The 17,248-nt window shown below is 36.2% G+C and overlaps 2 protein-coding genes and 1 long non-coding RNA gene across 3 annotated transcripts; 2 read left to right on the plus strand and 1 right to left on the minus strand.

Annotated features, from left to right (window-relative positions):
* Positions 1-804: 804 nt before the first annotated feature.
* LOC140772025 (gamma-soluble NSF attachment protein) lies at positions 805-5,111 on the plus strand. Its single transcript, XM_073113901.1, has 9 exons — positions 805-936; positions 1,631-1,698; positions 1,784-1,884; positions 1,947-2,113; positions 2,213-2,350; positions 3,073-3,151; positions 4,084-4,163; positions 4,316-4,445; positions 4,661-5,111. The coding sequence occupies exons 1-9, from the start codon at positions 890-892 to the stop codon at positions 4,760-4,762; spliced, it is 912 nt and encodes a 303-aa protein (XP_072970002.1). The 5' UTR covers positions 805-889; the 3' UTR covers positions 4,763-5,111.
* A 466-nt stretch (positions 5,112-5,577) lies between these two features.
* LOC140772183 (uncharacterized) lies at positions 5,578-6,876 on the plus strand. Its single transcript, XR_012106261.1, has 2 exons — positions 5,578-5,711; positions 6,519-6,876. It is a non-coding gene; the product is annotated as an uncharacterized lncRNA (long non-coding RNA).
* Positions 6,877-7,810: 934 nt separating this feature from the next.
* Positions 7,811-13,956, minus strand: LOC140771793 (WD repeat-containing protein 26 homolog). The gene is made up of 5 exons (XM_073113492.1): positions 12,482-13,956; positions 10,237-11,072; positions 9,835-9,936; positions 8,731-9,360; positions 7,811-8,242 (listed from the first exon to the last, which is right to left on the minus strand). The coding sequence occupies exons 2-5, from the start codon at positions 11,029-11,031 to the stop codon at positions 7,988-7,990; spliced, it is 1,782 nt and encodes a 593-aa protein (XP_072969593.1). The 5' UTR covers positions 11,032-11,072; positions 12,482-13,956; the 3' UTR covers positions 7,811-7,987.
* Positions 13,957-17,248: the final 3,292 nt, after the last annotated feature.

Here is a 17,248-nt window from a genome sequence, read left to right on the forward strand (position 1 = left end):
ACCCTCAAAAGCTGATGCACGTAGTTTGGAGACTGCAAAATAGTGTCCTTATCTCCATTATTCTCAAGACAGTATCTAACATCCAATGGGCAAGTTGGCTCTTTCTGCTCTCCTTTTTTTGGTAAAAATCTTTTGGTTAAATTTAGTATCTGATTCATGGCATAAAAATTCTTCTTAGGAAATGGGAAAAAGATCATGAAATCTCTCTTGAAAAAAAAAAAAAAACCGTTGCTTTTATTAAGTTGTTTTGATTTTCAAGTCATATGTCAACCATGGCAAACGGAGGAGGGTTGACGTTTTGAAATCCTCATCACCTTGGTCTTGGTCAAAATGGTGAGAAAATTTGGTCCTCCCACCTTCTAGATATATTATATTGTTTTTGCTAGAGAATTTTTATTTTTACTTTATTTTTATATGCTTTTTAGGCTTGATGTAATATATTTTTTTTTAATTTTATTTTCTTTGTATTAGGCCGGTAAATATGCAATGGAGAAATAAAAATTGAATTTAAAAATAGAGGTTACATATTTAATTCGGGATTTTGTCTTATACACCCCTAAAATTTTGTATTTGCATTTACACCCTGGGAATGTTTATAATTTTGAACATTGTTTGGGGTATATGTGAAAAGAGACGTTTACTAAAGTTATGAAAGAAAATTTATCTGTAAAATAAGTATGTTTGTAATCTTTTTTTTATGAACAAAATTTGATCAAAATATAATTTATTTACGAACTAAACGTGGACTAAGCTTTCGTGTGGAGATTTCTGGGAGTAATCGATAAAGAGTAGGAACTTCAGGGGCTGATATGCAAATGAGAAGTCCCTGGAGTTTATATTTACCTAAAGGACGTGAGCTACGAGAGAAAGCCTTCGATAGCTCGCAGCCATGGCGAATTCCGACCCAGATAAGCTTATGTCCAAGGCCGATAAGTTGTAATCTCTCATCTCTTTTATTCTCAATTATCTACCTGTAATCCTCGATTGCTCGTCGCGATCTATCTTGAAGTTTTTGGAATCTTTTCTTAGTTAGGGTTTATCGTTTGTTGGCAATCGTTCTTCGTACATTTCCGTCGGATAGAATCGGAATAAGTACTGATTTTTCAGCATTATCGGATAAATGAATGATATTGTCGTAGAAGATCTATTTGTTCCTTCCTGGAGAAGTAATCTTTTGTTCAGTAGATCTCGTTACATTGGATCCATCATTCCCGAAATCTGATTTCTCGTTTGGTTGGAATCCTAAATTTTTCAAGAAACCATGATAAATCTAAGTTTCTGAAGCCTCATTGAGTAACATATTAGGAAAAAGAAATCGTTTTTGGTGTAATATCTGATAATAATTAGGCGGAAAGCAATCTTATGGCTGGAAGTTTCCAAATTATTGCTGATTAAATGGTCGGTACTTTAGATCTGATCAAACAGTCACTCAATAGATATTAAGAGGCAGCAGTAAAATTTTTTGCGTTTTCGGACAATAGGATTGAGGAAGTATGGCTGCTTTAATTCTATCAGCCTTTAGTTTCTTGTCAATAATCAATTAGAAAGTCTCTCAGAATCAATTCTGACCATGATAGTAAGGAGCAAAGGAAAGCAATTTTCTTAGTTGTATCTTTCTTTTGTTATGCAGAACAAAACTCAGTTTTACTAGATGGAGTACTGATTGGAAGTCTGCTACCTCATTGTATGAGCAAGCTGGTCAGTAAATGATTGCCCTTCTTTTCTTCTTATTAAGTCAATGCATCTGGCTTTACTTTAAAAGGAACTTTTGTTTCTGTTGAAGCTGTCAGCTACAGGTTCAGAAAAGAAAATGAGAAAGCAAAAGAAGCATTTGAGAAGGCTTCAAAGGGACAAGAAATGATTTCCTCGTATCCACTTCTCACTGTTAAAACTTGTTGCTTCTATTTGCATATTCTTGAAAATTTTCCATGTTTAACCTTGACTAGTTCGATATGCCTTGGGATGCTGCCAAGCACATGGAATCTGCTGCCGCTCTGGCAAAGGAACTTGGACGCTGGAATGAACTTTCTGACCATTACAGAAGAGCATCTGAATTGTACAGTGAATGCGGAAGATCACAACCTGCTTCTGATGCTCTCGCAAAGGGCGCTAGGTACACATCGTTCTGTCAGTCCCTTGGCGCTAATTTAATTGTCTAATACAACAGAAATTCAATGGGACCAATCTTATACTTTTTTAATTGTGAATTCAGCGCTTTGGAAGATGCTTCTCCTGATGAAGCTGTACGAATGTATACTGATGCTTGTGTACTTTTAGAAGATGATGGAAAGGAGCAAATGGCATTTGATTTGTATCGTGCTGCCACAAGTATTTATATTAAACTTGAAAGGTAAAAATTTACATTTAGACATCTTTTGAATTTTTACTGAACAGTAATCTAAGAGATTGCAGTTTCAAACACAAGTTCTAAAGTGTGGAAAGAGAACCTGCAAAAGCTTCTTATTGTCTTCTGATAACTATTTGAAGAAAAGGAAATTTGAGAAACCATTAATCTTTTTATTGATGTCCTTTCTTCTGTTAGCTATTTATCAGTTTCTGGTTCTATATTCAGTTGATGCTGCTTAAATTTATTCTTCATGTTCATCATTCCTAGCATAGAAATAGAATCTAGGAGAAGATATTGTGTTTCTCTTCTTGTCTTTTTTTTTAACTCAAAGGTGTTAAGTTCTTTCCAAAATAAATCCTAAATTTCCAGCTCTTCTCTCATTGTCCAGCTCTCTGATAAGAGATAACAAATCATATTGTAGTCTTCCATTTAAGAACCGAAGATATCTTCTTTGCCTTCTTAACACTTCCCTAAATTAGGTGGGTATAGCAACACCTTTAAATTTTACTATTTGGAGTAGACAATGTAAAGCAGTACGAATCAGAGAAGCTTAAGAATTCTTTCATGCTATGCAGCTGTTGCTCTTTCTGTCCTGTACCTTATGTACCCTGGTATTAGTGAATAGATGTCAGAATAAGGATTTTTTTTTATATAGACCTTGAACTGTGCCATGCTTCTTTCATATCTTATTTGATTCATCAGTTATTCTTTACCGTTCTTCGCAGGTATACAGATGCTGCAGCATTTCTTTTGAGATGGGGTGTAGCAGCTGATAAGTGCAATGCTGTCAACAGTCAATGCAAGGTGTTCATTTGTGCCATTTAAATTGTAATAACTTGCTAATTCTCTGAATATATGAGTAAAATATGGATGGTTCTTTCTGGTGAGTATAAGGAATTGATGTCTTTCTCATATAATTGGTTTCTGACTTTTTCTGGCGTGTATGTGTAAATGTAATAGTTGGCTGTTTCTGATGGAAAGATCTATCTGTTAGGACTTGGGGTGAACCAACATTTGTTGAAATAACAATGCCAGTCATTTAACTATCTAAAGAGGACAAGTACTATTCCTAAGCATCTTAACTTGCTGACTAACCATCTATTTGAACCCACTTGGACATCTTTGCATATGCTTAGGATCCTACTATGTATGGTCGATTCTGCAATTTTGAAATTTGTATCATCACTTGAAGATTAAATAATTTTGGATAGGCTGGTTTCTGGAAAGTGGAAATTCATATATCTATTGAACAGCACCTCTTGATTGCCTGGAGGCTGGAATGTCAGATCATCCCATGAGCTCCAAGTTACTAGATGCTTGCTACCATCTTAACAGCAGATTCCTTTTCAAAACTTCAATTTGTTATTTTGTTTCTTGGATTGCATGTCTAGGTAATTTTGATTTTCATTCTTGCTGTAAATAACAGTGTTGAGTATATTCAACTGCTTGGCAATTTTGTCTTTAAGATGAAGTTAATAGTATTCTCCTTAGTTAAGTTGTTGGAGTAATAACTGATAATGTAAATGGCTGGATGGAATAATTGCTAGACAGATTTCTGTTCTTCAAAATATCAAAATATTATATGGATTAGAATTTGGTCTTGTTTAGTGACCTGTATGTCTAGCAATTTGATATTAAGACTTTCTGTCCTGTCCAATGTCCTAAACTGAAACTTCTAATTCCTTTTTGCATGTCTTTAATTCTTTTCTTTTAATTCCTGGTTCTTATTGATGCAGGCTTATCTGTGTGCAATCATAGTTTACCTTTATGCGAACGATTTTCAGCAAGCTCAGAAATGCTACAATGACTGCTCTCAGTAAGTTGGTGTTATATGCTGCATAGAATGATTATAGCTGATTTGAAATTATTATGTAATCCTTTTCTCACAATGCAGCATTGCTGTAGGTGGATAGTTCTCTTTATCTTTCTGCTGATCATTCAAAAATGTTCTTCTTGAACTCTTTTCAGAGTTGCAGCCTTCCTTAACAGTGACCAGAACCGCTGTGCAATGAAACTATTGTCTGCTTATGAGGAAGGTGATGCTGAAGAAATTAAACGTGTTGCTCACTCAAGCGCCATTTCAAATCTCGATCATGTGGTAATTTTTCTGTCTTCTAATTGTACTCAAACATTTAGTTTCGAAAAGTAGTTTCTTTCTTCTATTTGAAGATGTGCATATCCTTCTCCACAATCTCTTAATTTCTCTTTATCATATACCTTCAATCATTCTCTTGTGCTTGTTTAAAGCAAGTCATTTGTACTAGTTTTTACATAGCTCTTTTTATGACGATGAACAACTCTCAATTGCTGCAGATAATTAGGCTTGCAAGGAAACTTCCAACCGGAGACTTGAAAGAGATCAAGAAAGAAGCAACCAATGAAGAGGAACCTTTAGACGAGAATGACCTCACTTAATCTATCAATAGCATCTAAGATATATGGACAAGAGAATAAATTCTTCAATATATTGATTTTAAAGAGGAACTGTCTCACTCCCGACATCGCGAATCATGCAATGAAACAAATCATTACCAACTACTCAGCCAGATTGACTATATGGAATTTCCACTTGTCTATTTACTCGGGAATGCTGTTGTATATTTTACACAGTTTGTGAGTTTGTATCATGTATGAGTTATATGACATTGCAGATGGTTGTGGAAAGATTTATCATATTTCTATCTTTTTTACCTGGCAACTCAAATGTTGTGCTTCTTTCTCATGACATCTATGCAGTACACCAATGTATTTATATGGTTAATCACATCAAAAGTTTGAAACTGTTCTACTTTTCTGTTAAGTAGAAAGGCAATTGTTGCAAATGTTGCAGTTCCAGGTCACCAAAATAAAACTTCTGTTTAAAAGTTTTTGATAGAGAAGCAAGTAATATTGCCCATTGTTGGAACATAATCCTGGCATTCTGTACCCATCTTTCTGAATGATATTTTGGTCTGCATACAATGTTTAAACTATATTATCTCTTCTTGCTTGTATAATATGACATTAATTCTTATAGATTATTTGTTAGTACACAGCGATAGTCTATAATATTGGTAAGAAATAACGAAGGATGCCTGCGGTAACGGTAATGTTTTTGCCAAAATTACACTTTTACCCTTGTCGAAATTGTCACTGCCACGTAAACGAACCATCATCAAATCAAGGCCGTCCGTTGCCAAAATTTATAAAATTACGAACCCACCCTTAGGGCGTTTGTTTTCTTTGTATTGCCTAAACCTGACCGTATAAATAATTTGCGAGACCTATCTCTTCCGCCCCCAACTCGACGCCGACTTTTGCGAGAGAAGGGTATCGGAAAGCGAGCAAGGGAGTCTTTCTTCACGAGCCGGAGATGAGGGCGAAGGTGAGATAACGATCGCCAGCCTCTAAATCTTGGTCGGTGTAGGAAAAATAATGTTCTTGCTTCATGTAAAAGGAAGCCATTTCGTAATTCGGCTATAATCATCGGTTTTTGCGGATGTGCAACTAAGTTCTTGTCTTTAATCTGGTAATGAATCTGGAATCGTTGCCGTTGCTTGTGTATTAGTTCACACATGATGGTAGTATTGGTTTGTTTCGTTTAATGTTTGTATTTGCGATGATGTTAATCTAAGATTGGCAAGTCGTCTTTACCATGTAAGTGTAAAGTAAAAGCTAGATCCCATATATTAGATACACTTGTATAACCCTAACTGACATGTTCAACGATGAATCTATTATTCTTATGTTTAAGTTGTGAACGTCATCTGCTTCTGATATAATCTATTGCCAGGGAATAGAGATGTTCCTTTTTTGTTCTTGAAAATGTTACCTTGGATCTTTTTATTTGCGTATAGTAGTATCATCATCGAAGAATAGTGACGAAAAAAAAAAAGGAAATAGTATTGCAAGTTTAGCCCGTATGCTCATCTTCAGCATGAGCACCATTATTATAACTTATTAGAGGCTAGTTTTAGAAATTGCGAGTTTAAGTTGCATGCTCCTTTGATAGTTTATCATTATCATGGTGAAGGTGACCAAGCATTGTTGTTGGTATATCATTGCTGGTTAATACTTCTCCTTATATCTTCTATTTATAATATGTTATAATAGTTGCTAGAAATTTTAAGAAAGATGTAGTTTTCTTAGCTACATTTGCTGCTAGCTTTACCCATATTTGGGCCTTCTCCAGTGGAAGAAGAAGCGCATGAGGAGACTGAAGAGGAAGCGTCGAAAGATGAGGCAGAGATCAAAGTAAGGTGGATCGCATCATTGTGAGTCCGTTCTTCTTCCTTGATCCATACCTCGTCGCCAAGACAAGCGGCGAAGCTGATCATTTTGTCTAACTACTACCTAGTAGGGAGGCCAAGTGAAGGCACAAAACCGTCTCTCTTGGGGTATCAGTTGTTTGTTTTGCAGCATTAGAATTTAGATATTTTTATTTTGTGTGTTTGCTTGTGTTTTGTCTTAACTATTGGAGTAGTTTTGTAAGACAATTATTGCAGGATTCAGTTCTATATCAATCTATGTTTCTCTGCTTTTATAGTAAAGCCATTTATTGTGCATTTGTGTTTTGATACACATTTTTTAGGCCCAATGCAATGAAAAACGTCGGTTTAATTTTGAGAAGCATTTCCTTAAAATTTAGAGATTTTTATCAAATTTATCTTTTGCGTTTACTATCATTCATGCAGATATTTATTGTTTTTACTTTTAATGCCTTGGAAATATTTTGAGTCGCTATTGGAATAAATAATTATTACTTATTTTTTAAAAGAAAAAAATGAAATACTTAAAATACCTTTTAATTTTACAATTTAGTCTCCAGTTATCTTTTACTTACACCTAAAATTACTCATTCAAGTTATTAAGGTTATTTTCATCTAGGATTGTAGGGTTATAGATACTCTTAACTTTCAGTACAAAAAAAATAATGGCAAGAGTTGTTTGCGGCATTTTAAGCAAAATGAAAAAAATTGAGTGATTAGTACTTTATTCTAAGGTGTGAATGGTAGTAAAGATAGAACAGAGTGTTTTTTATAAATTTTTCAAAAAATTTAATCCATGGAGGAATGCTGCTACTTTTTTCTTGGGGGGTTAAAAATGAATCCTACTCTTTGATCGTACGATTGTTTGCTAAATCTAAGGGCAAAGTGTTTTTAAGTAGGATGCTTGGGTCACTTGTTGTAATGAACTGGGTAAGGCTAATTGAGATCCAACTTAACTGCAATCCAGATGGAAATTAGTCAACTGAAATATCTTGATCATGTTCAAACCTTTCTAAAGTTAATCTGCATCTTGTCTCTCTAATAAATAACACCTGTGACAGCAGTTCAATTTCGGACTACACGAAACACCAACAGCATATTAAATTGAATACGTCTCTTATGATTGGGACCTATAGAACCATGTACCCAATTCAAGTTCGTCTCAACCATAAGAAATTATGACAAGAAATTCAGAGACAAAATTGACAAAGAAAAATATAAGATGGCCTAAATTTTACTTTTAACCCCTGCTTCAATTAAGAAACGAATGGAAACTGAGATAGTCACAGAAAGTTAATGGGCCTGATGGCATCTGAAATCTTTTACAGATCAGTTCATTGCGAAAGCAAACTTGAAGAAAGGAAAAGGATGTACAAAGCCAATGAATGGCTAATCAAGAGTACTTGACAGTTTCATTGCCATTATAATAACTTTTGCTTTTTCCATTGCACTGAATTGCTCCGTTGCTATGATCATCCTTGCGCTTTAAGCTAACCCTGTTTACTCCCCAAATTCGGATCGTATGGTCATCGCTTGCAGATGCAAGCATGTGAGGATTAGCAGGGTTCCAGCTGACACAGTTGACAGCACCAGAGTGCCCTGGTAGAACCTTGATTAGATCTCCGGTGCTTCGGTGCCATATATACACCTAATATAAGCCACATAAAAAAGAATTTATGTTAGGCTTCAGCTACAAAATTTGTATAAATCTATCCACATCATGACAACAAGGATACTCTGGAAGTATCATTTTCTTCTATACAGCTTCTATTCAGCGCAATCTGTTCATTCCATTCAAGAGCCCTTCTGCTCCAGCAAAAATATTGCTTCATACTAGCTCATTGGTGCATTGAACATTTCCACACCACATCAATCGATTCTCAAATAACTTACCTCTATAGGATTTCCGTGTTAACTAGTGTCAGATATGTTCATTCCCTTTCTGTTGAGGTGGAGAAAATTAACATCTACAAACTAAATTGTCTCTGCCTCTGGCTTGTTTCTTTTAAAAAGGATGTCTCAAGAGTTCAAGATCTTGAGATAAATACTTAATATCAGTGAAAGAATTAAGAAACAGTACTAGTAAGGAATTTACTTCTTCCTTCATTGAATAGATGGCAGTAAACAACTTCATACCTGTGAATCTTCACTTCCACTAGCAACGAAAGCTTGCTCAAATCCCCCAAAACAAGACCTTATCAGAAAGCGGCTGCGCTTGTAACCTTTGTATCTGGTAATAAGTTTTGGATCACCCTTTATGCTCCACAAATGAATCTCCTGATTTACAAGATTTACAAGCAAAAAGTTATCATCCTTCGATAGCAAGAATGAAGTAATTGTTTGCTCCTCTTCAATCAGCTTCTCCAGCTTTGCCTCCCTATCAAGCAAAAGAATTGTAGATTCCCTCGACATGCTTATTACCAGCCTGCCATCTTTTGTAACAGCCATTTCGGAGGTCTTTGTCGAGCGCTGCCCTTTCCAACAGTCCAATTCTTTACCCTCCAGGTCCCACAAGCAGATGCTTTTGTCTGTCACACCAGAAAAAAATTGATTTCCATCTGGAAACCAACCACAAGAAATCAAGCCAAGACCAGCCTTTTCATAGACGTGGAGGCATTCCCCCGATTGAATGTCCCAGCGTCTAACAACTTCTTCCAGTCCACATGTTAGAAGTTGGCAATCATCAGGACTCCAGGCAACCATCAGGACAGGTTTCTGGTGACCAGTCAGTTTGTGCTTCAATGACAGCTCCCCATCTTCATGAACCTAAAATGGAATCACAAGACAATTCTCACCTGAGAACGTGGCTAATCAAATTTAGCTAGCAAGAACAGGAATACTTGCTTGAACTTCTCATTAGGGGGAAATATTTACCTGAGCAAATATTTGCTAGGATTCCTATGAAACCAAACAAAATGGAAATGTAGAAATGCAAGTGTCATCTTTAGGAATACTTCCTATTGTCCATAATAACTAGGAACTGTTTTGTGATGCATCCATATCTCTCATCAGGATATATTGTCTAAGTTAAATTTACAATGGCATATGAAACAAGAATAGAATGTATGGAAGAGATATGAAACATATTTCATCACTCAAGTATACAGAGAAAGCAAGAAATGCAACTTCAACCGCAGCATGGTAGATAAGATAAATGAGGGAAATCAACTAACAAGATATTCACAAAATAACAGAAAGATTAAAATATGTAGCACCAGCAATCAAAAGCACGAAATTTACCTCCCATACAATTGCAGATCTATCATTGGATGATGATGCTAAATACTTCCCATTATTTGAGAACTGCAAATACCATACTTCATCATGGTGTGCTTGTAATACCTGAACATAAAGAGTAGTGAATGAGAAGTAGATTGGTGTACTAAAAAGTAGTATATCATAAACTAATCCGGATGTTCCAGATCCATCTTACTGACTAGAAGATTAGCATCTTTCTCTAGAATGTTTTGATATCTAGCTAGCACAATAAGTAAACAGTGAAGCATTCTCTAAGGGATTTTCAGTTAAATAAGTCCCATAACAATATTACAGAATTTGGTGCTCAGACACCAGATAAGAAATGAACTGCAGTTAGAATTACACAATTATGCTAAAAAAAACTATTCTGGAACTAGTGGTGACCTGTGTTGTCCAAGAAGGTATCTGATCTTTTCCACATTGATGATCAGTGTACAATGACAACGAACCATCTAAAGAGTTATGGTAATAGCAAGCTTCCCGTTGCACACTAAGTGCTTGTTCAACCAAATGTTCCAACCTCCTCTCAGGTATCATAAGAGCAGGTGGTAGCAATTTCTGCAATTCATCCAGAAGTTTCAGTCGTGAGTTTGAACTTTCAGTTACAGGCTTGGGAAACCCAAGTATAAAACACTGCACAGGAGAAATTATAAAGCTGGAAAGCTCATGCAATCTCTCCTTATTAATGTTAAGAGGAGTGATTTCAGTTCTCAATACATTCAATGCATCCATAACCCTATCATTTTCCAAAAGCTCAAAGAATTTCTGCTCCAATATCAGAAGAGATGCAGATTGTTGAACATTTTCATCCAGAAGACCTATTTTATGCAATGTAGTAACACTTTCATTCCAATTTCCATCAAGCACATGCTTTCTGAAAAGATTCACAGAAGAAGAATGCAAATATATCCCCGACTCTTCCTCTAGAATTGCTCCACTTCTCTCATAACCAAGAGAATAAAGAGCCTTTGTAATTATCTTCACAAATTCAACCCTTTTGATGACTCCTTTTGAACCAACTATCTCGTCTTTCCCTTGGGAAGGTAAAGGTCTGGCCATCAGGCCCCCCAAAGGACTGACTGGCTTGGAGAGAGATGAATTATTTGGGAGGCTCCCAAATTCTAATAAGGATTCTTTGACACGTTTAGGGGCTGGTTCATCATCCTCAACACCTCCCATGAAATGCTAGAATCAGCCCATATATGTTTTGAGTCTTTTGACTGCACATGAAATATAAGACGCAATTAAAATTTTCCAGCAATTAGTTCCAAAATTAATAAGTTGGACAAAATCCTGCATAGAATAATTCAGGGAAGCAGCTATTATTATCAACCAAGTCTCTCTCAGTACAATCTTCAGCATACCAATGTAGGGTATCAGCCAACAAATTTGTGTATGAATATTTTGAAGTCTAAACAGAACTGAGAAAATGGGATCTACAGTTCATGCTGTAGTAAGTAACTCTGGTAGAAGTTTAAAGGGAAATTTATCAATATGCAACTGTTTCTTAGGTTCCAAAGTCCAAACCAGTAGGAAAATGAAAGTATTATGTTGAGTTACTTCTCTTAGTTATTAAAGTTTACACTAAGAAGATGGAACAAGCAATATGAAAATATGTTGTTTGTTATAGAACCTAGTAACTGGAGTAGATAAGTATTGCAGCCCAACAAAGGTAAGCCCAATGTATAATTGAAATATAAGGAGTATTCTCATATTAACCTCCCAGTTCCTTCTGATATACTTTATCTGACCTGCTAAATACTCTGGAAAGGAAAGAAGATTATGCAGGAATTTTGTTTCAGCAATTTTGAAACCAATATAAGATTAATTGGTAGCAACTTAAAGCAGTTCTAGCTTATAGAGATCATAACCAAGGAAGAAGAAACCGGAGAATGACATTTTCCAAAACTCAGATTCTAAAATAGAGAATTACAGTCTACTAAGGCTAGTCCTACACTGAATTACTAAATGAATGGATATAATCTTAGCATTGGTTAGGTGAGGAAATTTGCACAATGAAACTCCCTTCTCTACCTACAATTAGTTTCTTACTAAACAGTGAAATCATTCTGCAAAAAAGGATGCTACTTTTCATAGTATAAGCATATCTAGATAAACAAATAGAAAGCAACATTAAAGAGCACAATGCTAGTAATATAAGTGGCTCCTGTCACAATGATTTGCTACCATGATCAGTTAACCACATGATTTCTCTCACAAATATTCTTAGTCCCCTGAATAAAAGATACTAACAGTGATTGTGATCGTTAATTTGATGTCGCTTTAGCTCAACATTTCACAGTACTAATTAAAATATACCATCTGTTCAATTAAATACAAATGGAAATAATATTTAGTGGCAGATGCAAAATAAATCCAAGCAGATAATTTAATATGCAAAGGCATATCCTCACTCTCCAATCAGAAAACAAAAGCCCTACCAACGTAAACATCGGTTCCATTTTCATACGATAAAATAATAAAATCGGCACAATTTAACCGTGCGAAATTTGCATCAAGAAACCGATCCCAGACTAGAATCCAGCAGCAAGGAACCCAAAAGAGACGCATCAAAAATAAGAAACCATCAGCAAAGATCATAGGCAACGATCGAAGCAAGATTCCTGACCTCCAATCCCGATCCCAAACGAAGAGAACACGGATCTAATCCCCCAGACTCCAAAACAACGCCGACCCAGATGCCAAAACAGCAGAATCTACAAAACCCGATCGTCGATTTCGCTGCAGGGAATCCAAAAGTTCTATGAAATTTGCAAAAAGGGAAAGCGCGATGGCGACCCAAAACCGTTCAAAGAACGCAAGATTGGTTTTTTACTCTTTCCTAGCCTCTGATAGATTAGTATAGTCTCAAATGGGCCGGTGTTTTAACCATGGAAGCAAGCAAGCAAGACAAGGGAGCAAGGAAGGGGAAAAGGGTGGCGCAGGTTAAGCTATTGTGCGCCAGGGGAGGGAGGAAAGAGGAAAGAGGAAGAAGTGATGCTCATCTATAATAACTTGTTTTCTTGTCTCAGAGGAAACCGACTTCACAATACAAAGGGTGGCTTCTGGATCTCTATCTGCTCTCTCTCTCTTTTTTGTTTCTTTTTTTTTCTTTTTTCTTTTTTCTTTTACCTTTGGGGAATGAGGCCATGAGGCATGTTATGTGTGCAAACAAGACAGACAGAGAGAGAGAGAGAGAGAGAGAGAGAAAAAAAAATCGTAATTTAATATTTATCTTTTTATTTTATTAATTATTTTATCTTTACGCCGCTAATAGGCTAAACAAATGAACAGAAAAAAATTTAGTATAATCATCACTCCACAATGAAAGCTTAGACAGACTGTTTCATAAATACTAGGGTTATACTATATCTAATTTTCAAGTGTAAACTCTTCAGGAGCCTCCACTCAGTGACTTTGGTCTTAACCCAACCCAAGTCTACCTCTTCTTTCAAGCTAAATCTAGCCCGATACTTAGATAAACTCAACGTAGCCCGGCCCATGAACACCCCTAAATCATTTCTGTATTTGGATCCTTTTCTTATCTTAAATAGTAAAATGAGTAATGCAACTAACTATGAATGAGTCAAAGATGCCATGCGAAAAGGTCGATGTACCAAACTGCTGTTGATATTAAGAAATGAACATTATAGCAACATACCAGTAACTAAAGGATTTAATTTAACAAACAGAAGAGAAGCAATACCATAGAAAAGAAGTCACGACGAATGTGTAAACAATTACCCCAAATAAGAACAAGAGAAGGAAAAAATAATGATAATAATAATTAAAAAGAAAACGAGGAGTAGCGGAAAGTTAGAATCCCTCCGAGGATAAAGAGGTTCAGCAGTAGCCCTACGGGCGCGAGAGCCCTAGCGATCCTGGGGACAACTTGGGAGAGAATAAAAAACCAAACACCAAGGAGAAACGTTAACCAGAGGAAAACATTTTTGTGATTGGAGGAGGTGGTAGATTCCATGGCGAGAGATTTGATCAGCTCGGACATCGAGAGCACCGCCGTCCAAGTCCCTACTTGGAGTAAGAGCTCTCGATCGCCGTCCAGACCCCGCCGTGCGATAAAAGCCATGGAATTGGAGGATTGTTTTGCTGCATATGAATGTTTCGAAGGAGCCACTCTTTATATACTCTCGGGGACGCGTCCTCTTCTTCTAGAACTCTCTTCTGAGGGCCCACACACAACGCGGTCAGTCTATTAGCAAAGGAGTAAGAACTTCAGACGTGTTTGCAGAATAAGACCATTTTATTTTTCCCAGTTTGACAGTTTCGATCCGATAACCGCTGCACAAAAGCATGCAGGGGCATATCCCCGTCTGTGAGAGACTGGGACTTGATACCTCTAAATGATGCAGCTAAAATAATACCCAAGCTAGGCCAAGAGGCATGCTATATATAATTATTCTCTTGCTTGCTTATTGAGATAACAACACCGGAAGTTGTTGGCAGACCAAGAGAGGTTGTTGAACTTGAGCAGCTTCCTCTTGGAATAAGAGCTAGCTCTCGATCGAATTGAGCAACACCAGACATGGGATTCGGAATTAGTTGATGTTCCTGCGCTTCAATGTTAGGAAGAAGCTACTAGTTAAATATTGACTCTTCCGCAACGTGTTCTGGAATGTCAAGCTAGCTAGCTAGCACTTGGTTCTTTGGTTATATTTCTAACTTTCAGGCTGCCATGCATGCAGTTGGAGAATTAGAAAGTCCTCAGCTACCTCTCAGTGGTGTTGGTTGCAGATACTAGCTCTCGCAGATCCAAATATGCACAGCCCTGCAAATGCCAATAGATAGCTGCAGCGAAGATCACTGATGCCAACACCAATAATCATCATGGTCAGTGCAAAGAGATAATTAAAACAATAAAGTAAAACTAAAGGAAAGAAAGAGAGTTGAGTAAAGAGAGAGAGTAAAAAGGGGAAGAGAGAAACCCTCAACTGAGGGGAGAGAGATGTTGCTCACCTCCTCCCGGAGGTGGAGGTGATCATTAGGATCAACCCGCTTAAGCCTGGTCCTCCAGTTTTAATATGGCTAAGTCCGATCTGAGCTCAAATGATAATGGGCAATATAGGCCAAGCATTTGCCCACTCTGCTCAACCTGAAAACCTGACCCATTAAGCCCGCATGGCCCAATCCATTATACATATCTATTTTCACTATTATTTTTAATATCACATTAGATATTTAGTAACTAGATATTTAATATATAAGTACTCTTATGAAAGAAGAAACTAAAATATCTTTATGAGGCCCATTACACTTAGTGTGATAAGATGTAATATTTTTTCTTAAAATTTGATTAATTACTTTCGACTCGGACCCAATATATCATGAGCTAGTGAACGATAACCAACTATAATTTTCTAGCTCATCCTAAAATTCAGGCTGACTTGAATTCATTGGGCCAAATCATAAACAAATATTTAGGTCTAATCAGCCTAAAAAATCTAATTCTCTATCACCTCTAACTCTACCTCCACCTAGCTAAAATGGCTAAGCGAGTGCTGAGGGACAATAGGCAGAGGTGGAAAATTTTCACCCATAGGAAGAGTGGATTTTTTTATTTATTTATTTATTTTATGTGTATGTATGTACGTAAGCTCAAAGAAAACACGTGTTTGATACAATGTTCGGCTATATACATATGCTCAATAGCTAATGAATTTAGACCACAAGTCCGACACTGCATTGGGGGTTAGAGAGGGTTAGAGAGGTACTACAAAGGGAAAAGATTCAAAATCTAAATTGGCTATTTCTATATTTGCCTTAATGCCGAAGTAAACATACGCTTTAGTCTTGAGTTTTAATATACCGGTGGTTCCAAATTAATGGCATATGATTCCCTAGCGGTGAGATGGTTCAGTGCAAACTTATTCTTTCTTTTCTTTTTTTTTCTTTCATCCATGCGAGTGGTTTAGAATGCTTGTAATTATCCAAGAAATAAAAAGAAAAGAAAAAGAAAAAAAAGGAATGTAAGTAAAGATGGTTCAAAAGTAGAAGAAGAGCAAGAGGGAAGAGAGAAAACCCTCAACGGAGGTGTCGCTCACCTCCTTCTGGAGGTGATCATTAGGATCAACTTGCTTAAGCCTCGTCCTCCAGTTTTAATATGGCTAAGTCCAACTCGAGCTCAAATGATAATGGGCGATATAGGCAAGGCATTTGCCCACTCGGCTCAACCTGAAAACCCAACACATTAAGCCCGCATGGCCTAATCCATTATACATATCTATTATTATTATTTTTTTAATACCATATTAGATATTTAGTAACTAGATATTTAATATATAAGTATTCTTTTGAAAGAAGAAACTAAGATATCTTTACGAGGGTCATTACACTTAGTGTGATAAGATGTAAATTTTTTTTAAATTCGGTTGACTACGTTTGACCCAAACCCAATATATTATAAGATAGTGAACGATAACCAACTATAATGTTTTAGTCCATCTTAAAATCCAGGCTGACTTAAATATTTAGTGCGTCAGATTGTAAAACAAATATTTAAGTCTGATCAGCCCAAAAATTTTAACTCACGGTCACCTCTGACTCTATCTCCACCTAGCTAAAATGGCTAAGAGAGGGCCGAGGGACAAGGCGGAGGTGGCCATAGGAAGAGCGAATTTATGAATTTATTTATTTATTTATTTATTTTATATGTGTACATAAGCTCAAGAAAACACGTGTTTAATTCAATGTACGGATATATACTTAAGCTCACCTACATCTGAATTTAGACTGAAAGTCCCAATGGTGCATTGGGAGAAAAGAATTTTTTCCCCCCTAATAAAAAAATTTAAACTTGGGTATTCTAGAGTTTCCTTAATGCCGAAGTAACATACGCTTTATTCCTGAGTTTTACCATACCGGTGGCTCCAAATTAATGACATATGACTCCCCATCTGCAGCTGTAGGTCTTCCATCAGTTATATCCGAGAATAAAAAAAAAAAAAAAAGGACCAGTTTTTAATTGCAGAGTTGGCTTGCCACGTAGAACATTCTACCGATGTGAAAATATTAGGAAGAAATAGGAATGTAAAAAAAATATATAAACTGTTATTATCAAAATGAGAAATTTATTTTATAAATAATTATTTTTATTCTAAAATAAATATGTAATAATTATATTGAAAAAAAAGGGGGAAATTACTAAAAAAAAGTGTTTATCTTCTAGAATACAGTTAATTATTCTTCCAAGGAATCTTTCTTATAATATTATATACGGTTCCTCTTTTAATAGCGATCGAAGAAGCCCGAAGTAGAGCATTTTACTCACAACGCTTTGGCGCTCTAATTCACGGTCTCACGGTGAGTAAACTATCTCAATTCTTTGGTGTTATAGAATTTGAAATGTGTCAATGCATAGAAGGGCTTATAGAATTAAAAA

The sequence above is a fragment of the Typha angustifolia genome, chromosome 12 (genome assembly GCF_048772165.1).
Source record: "Typha angustifolia cultivar Huaian chromosome 12, ASM4877216v1, whole genome shotgun sequence".
Classification (NCBI taxonomy): Eukaryota; Viridiplantae; Streptophyta; class Magnoliopsida; order Poales; family Typhaceae; genus Typha; species Typha angustifolia.

What these genes read in the sequence shown, in the direction of transcription:
- LOC140772025 (XM_073113901.1), top strand. Translation starts at nt 890, where the DNA reads ATGGCGAATTCCGACCCAGATAAGCTTATGTCCAAGGCCGATAAGTT. An exon ending in CTGTCAACAGTCAATGCAAG is followed by an intron (nt 3,152 to 4,083) that starts GTGTTCATTTGT and finishes TTATTGATGCAG; the next exon opens with GCTTATCTGTGTGCAATCAT. An exon ending in TTTCAAATCTCGATCATGTG is followed by an intron (nt 4,446 to 4,660) that starts GTAATTTTTCTG and finishes CAATTGCTGCAG; the next exon opens with ATAATTAGGCTTGCAAGGAA.
- LOC140771793 (XM_073113492.1), bottom strand. Translation starts at nt 11,031, where the DNA reads ATGGGAGGTGTTGAGGATGATGAACCAGCCCCTAAACGTGTCAAAGAA. An exon ending in GATCTGCAATTGTATGGGAG is followed by an intron (nt 9,361 to 9,834) that starts GTAAATTTCGTG and finishes ATTCCATTTTAG; the next exon opens with GTTCATGAAGATGGGGAGCT. An exon ending in GTGGAAGTGAAGATTCACAG is followed by an intron (nt 8,243 to 8,730) that starts GTATGAAGTTGT and finishes GGCTTATATTAG; the next exon opens with GTGTATATATGGCACCGAAG.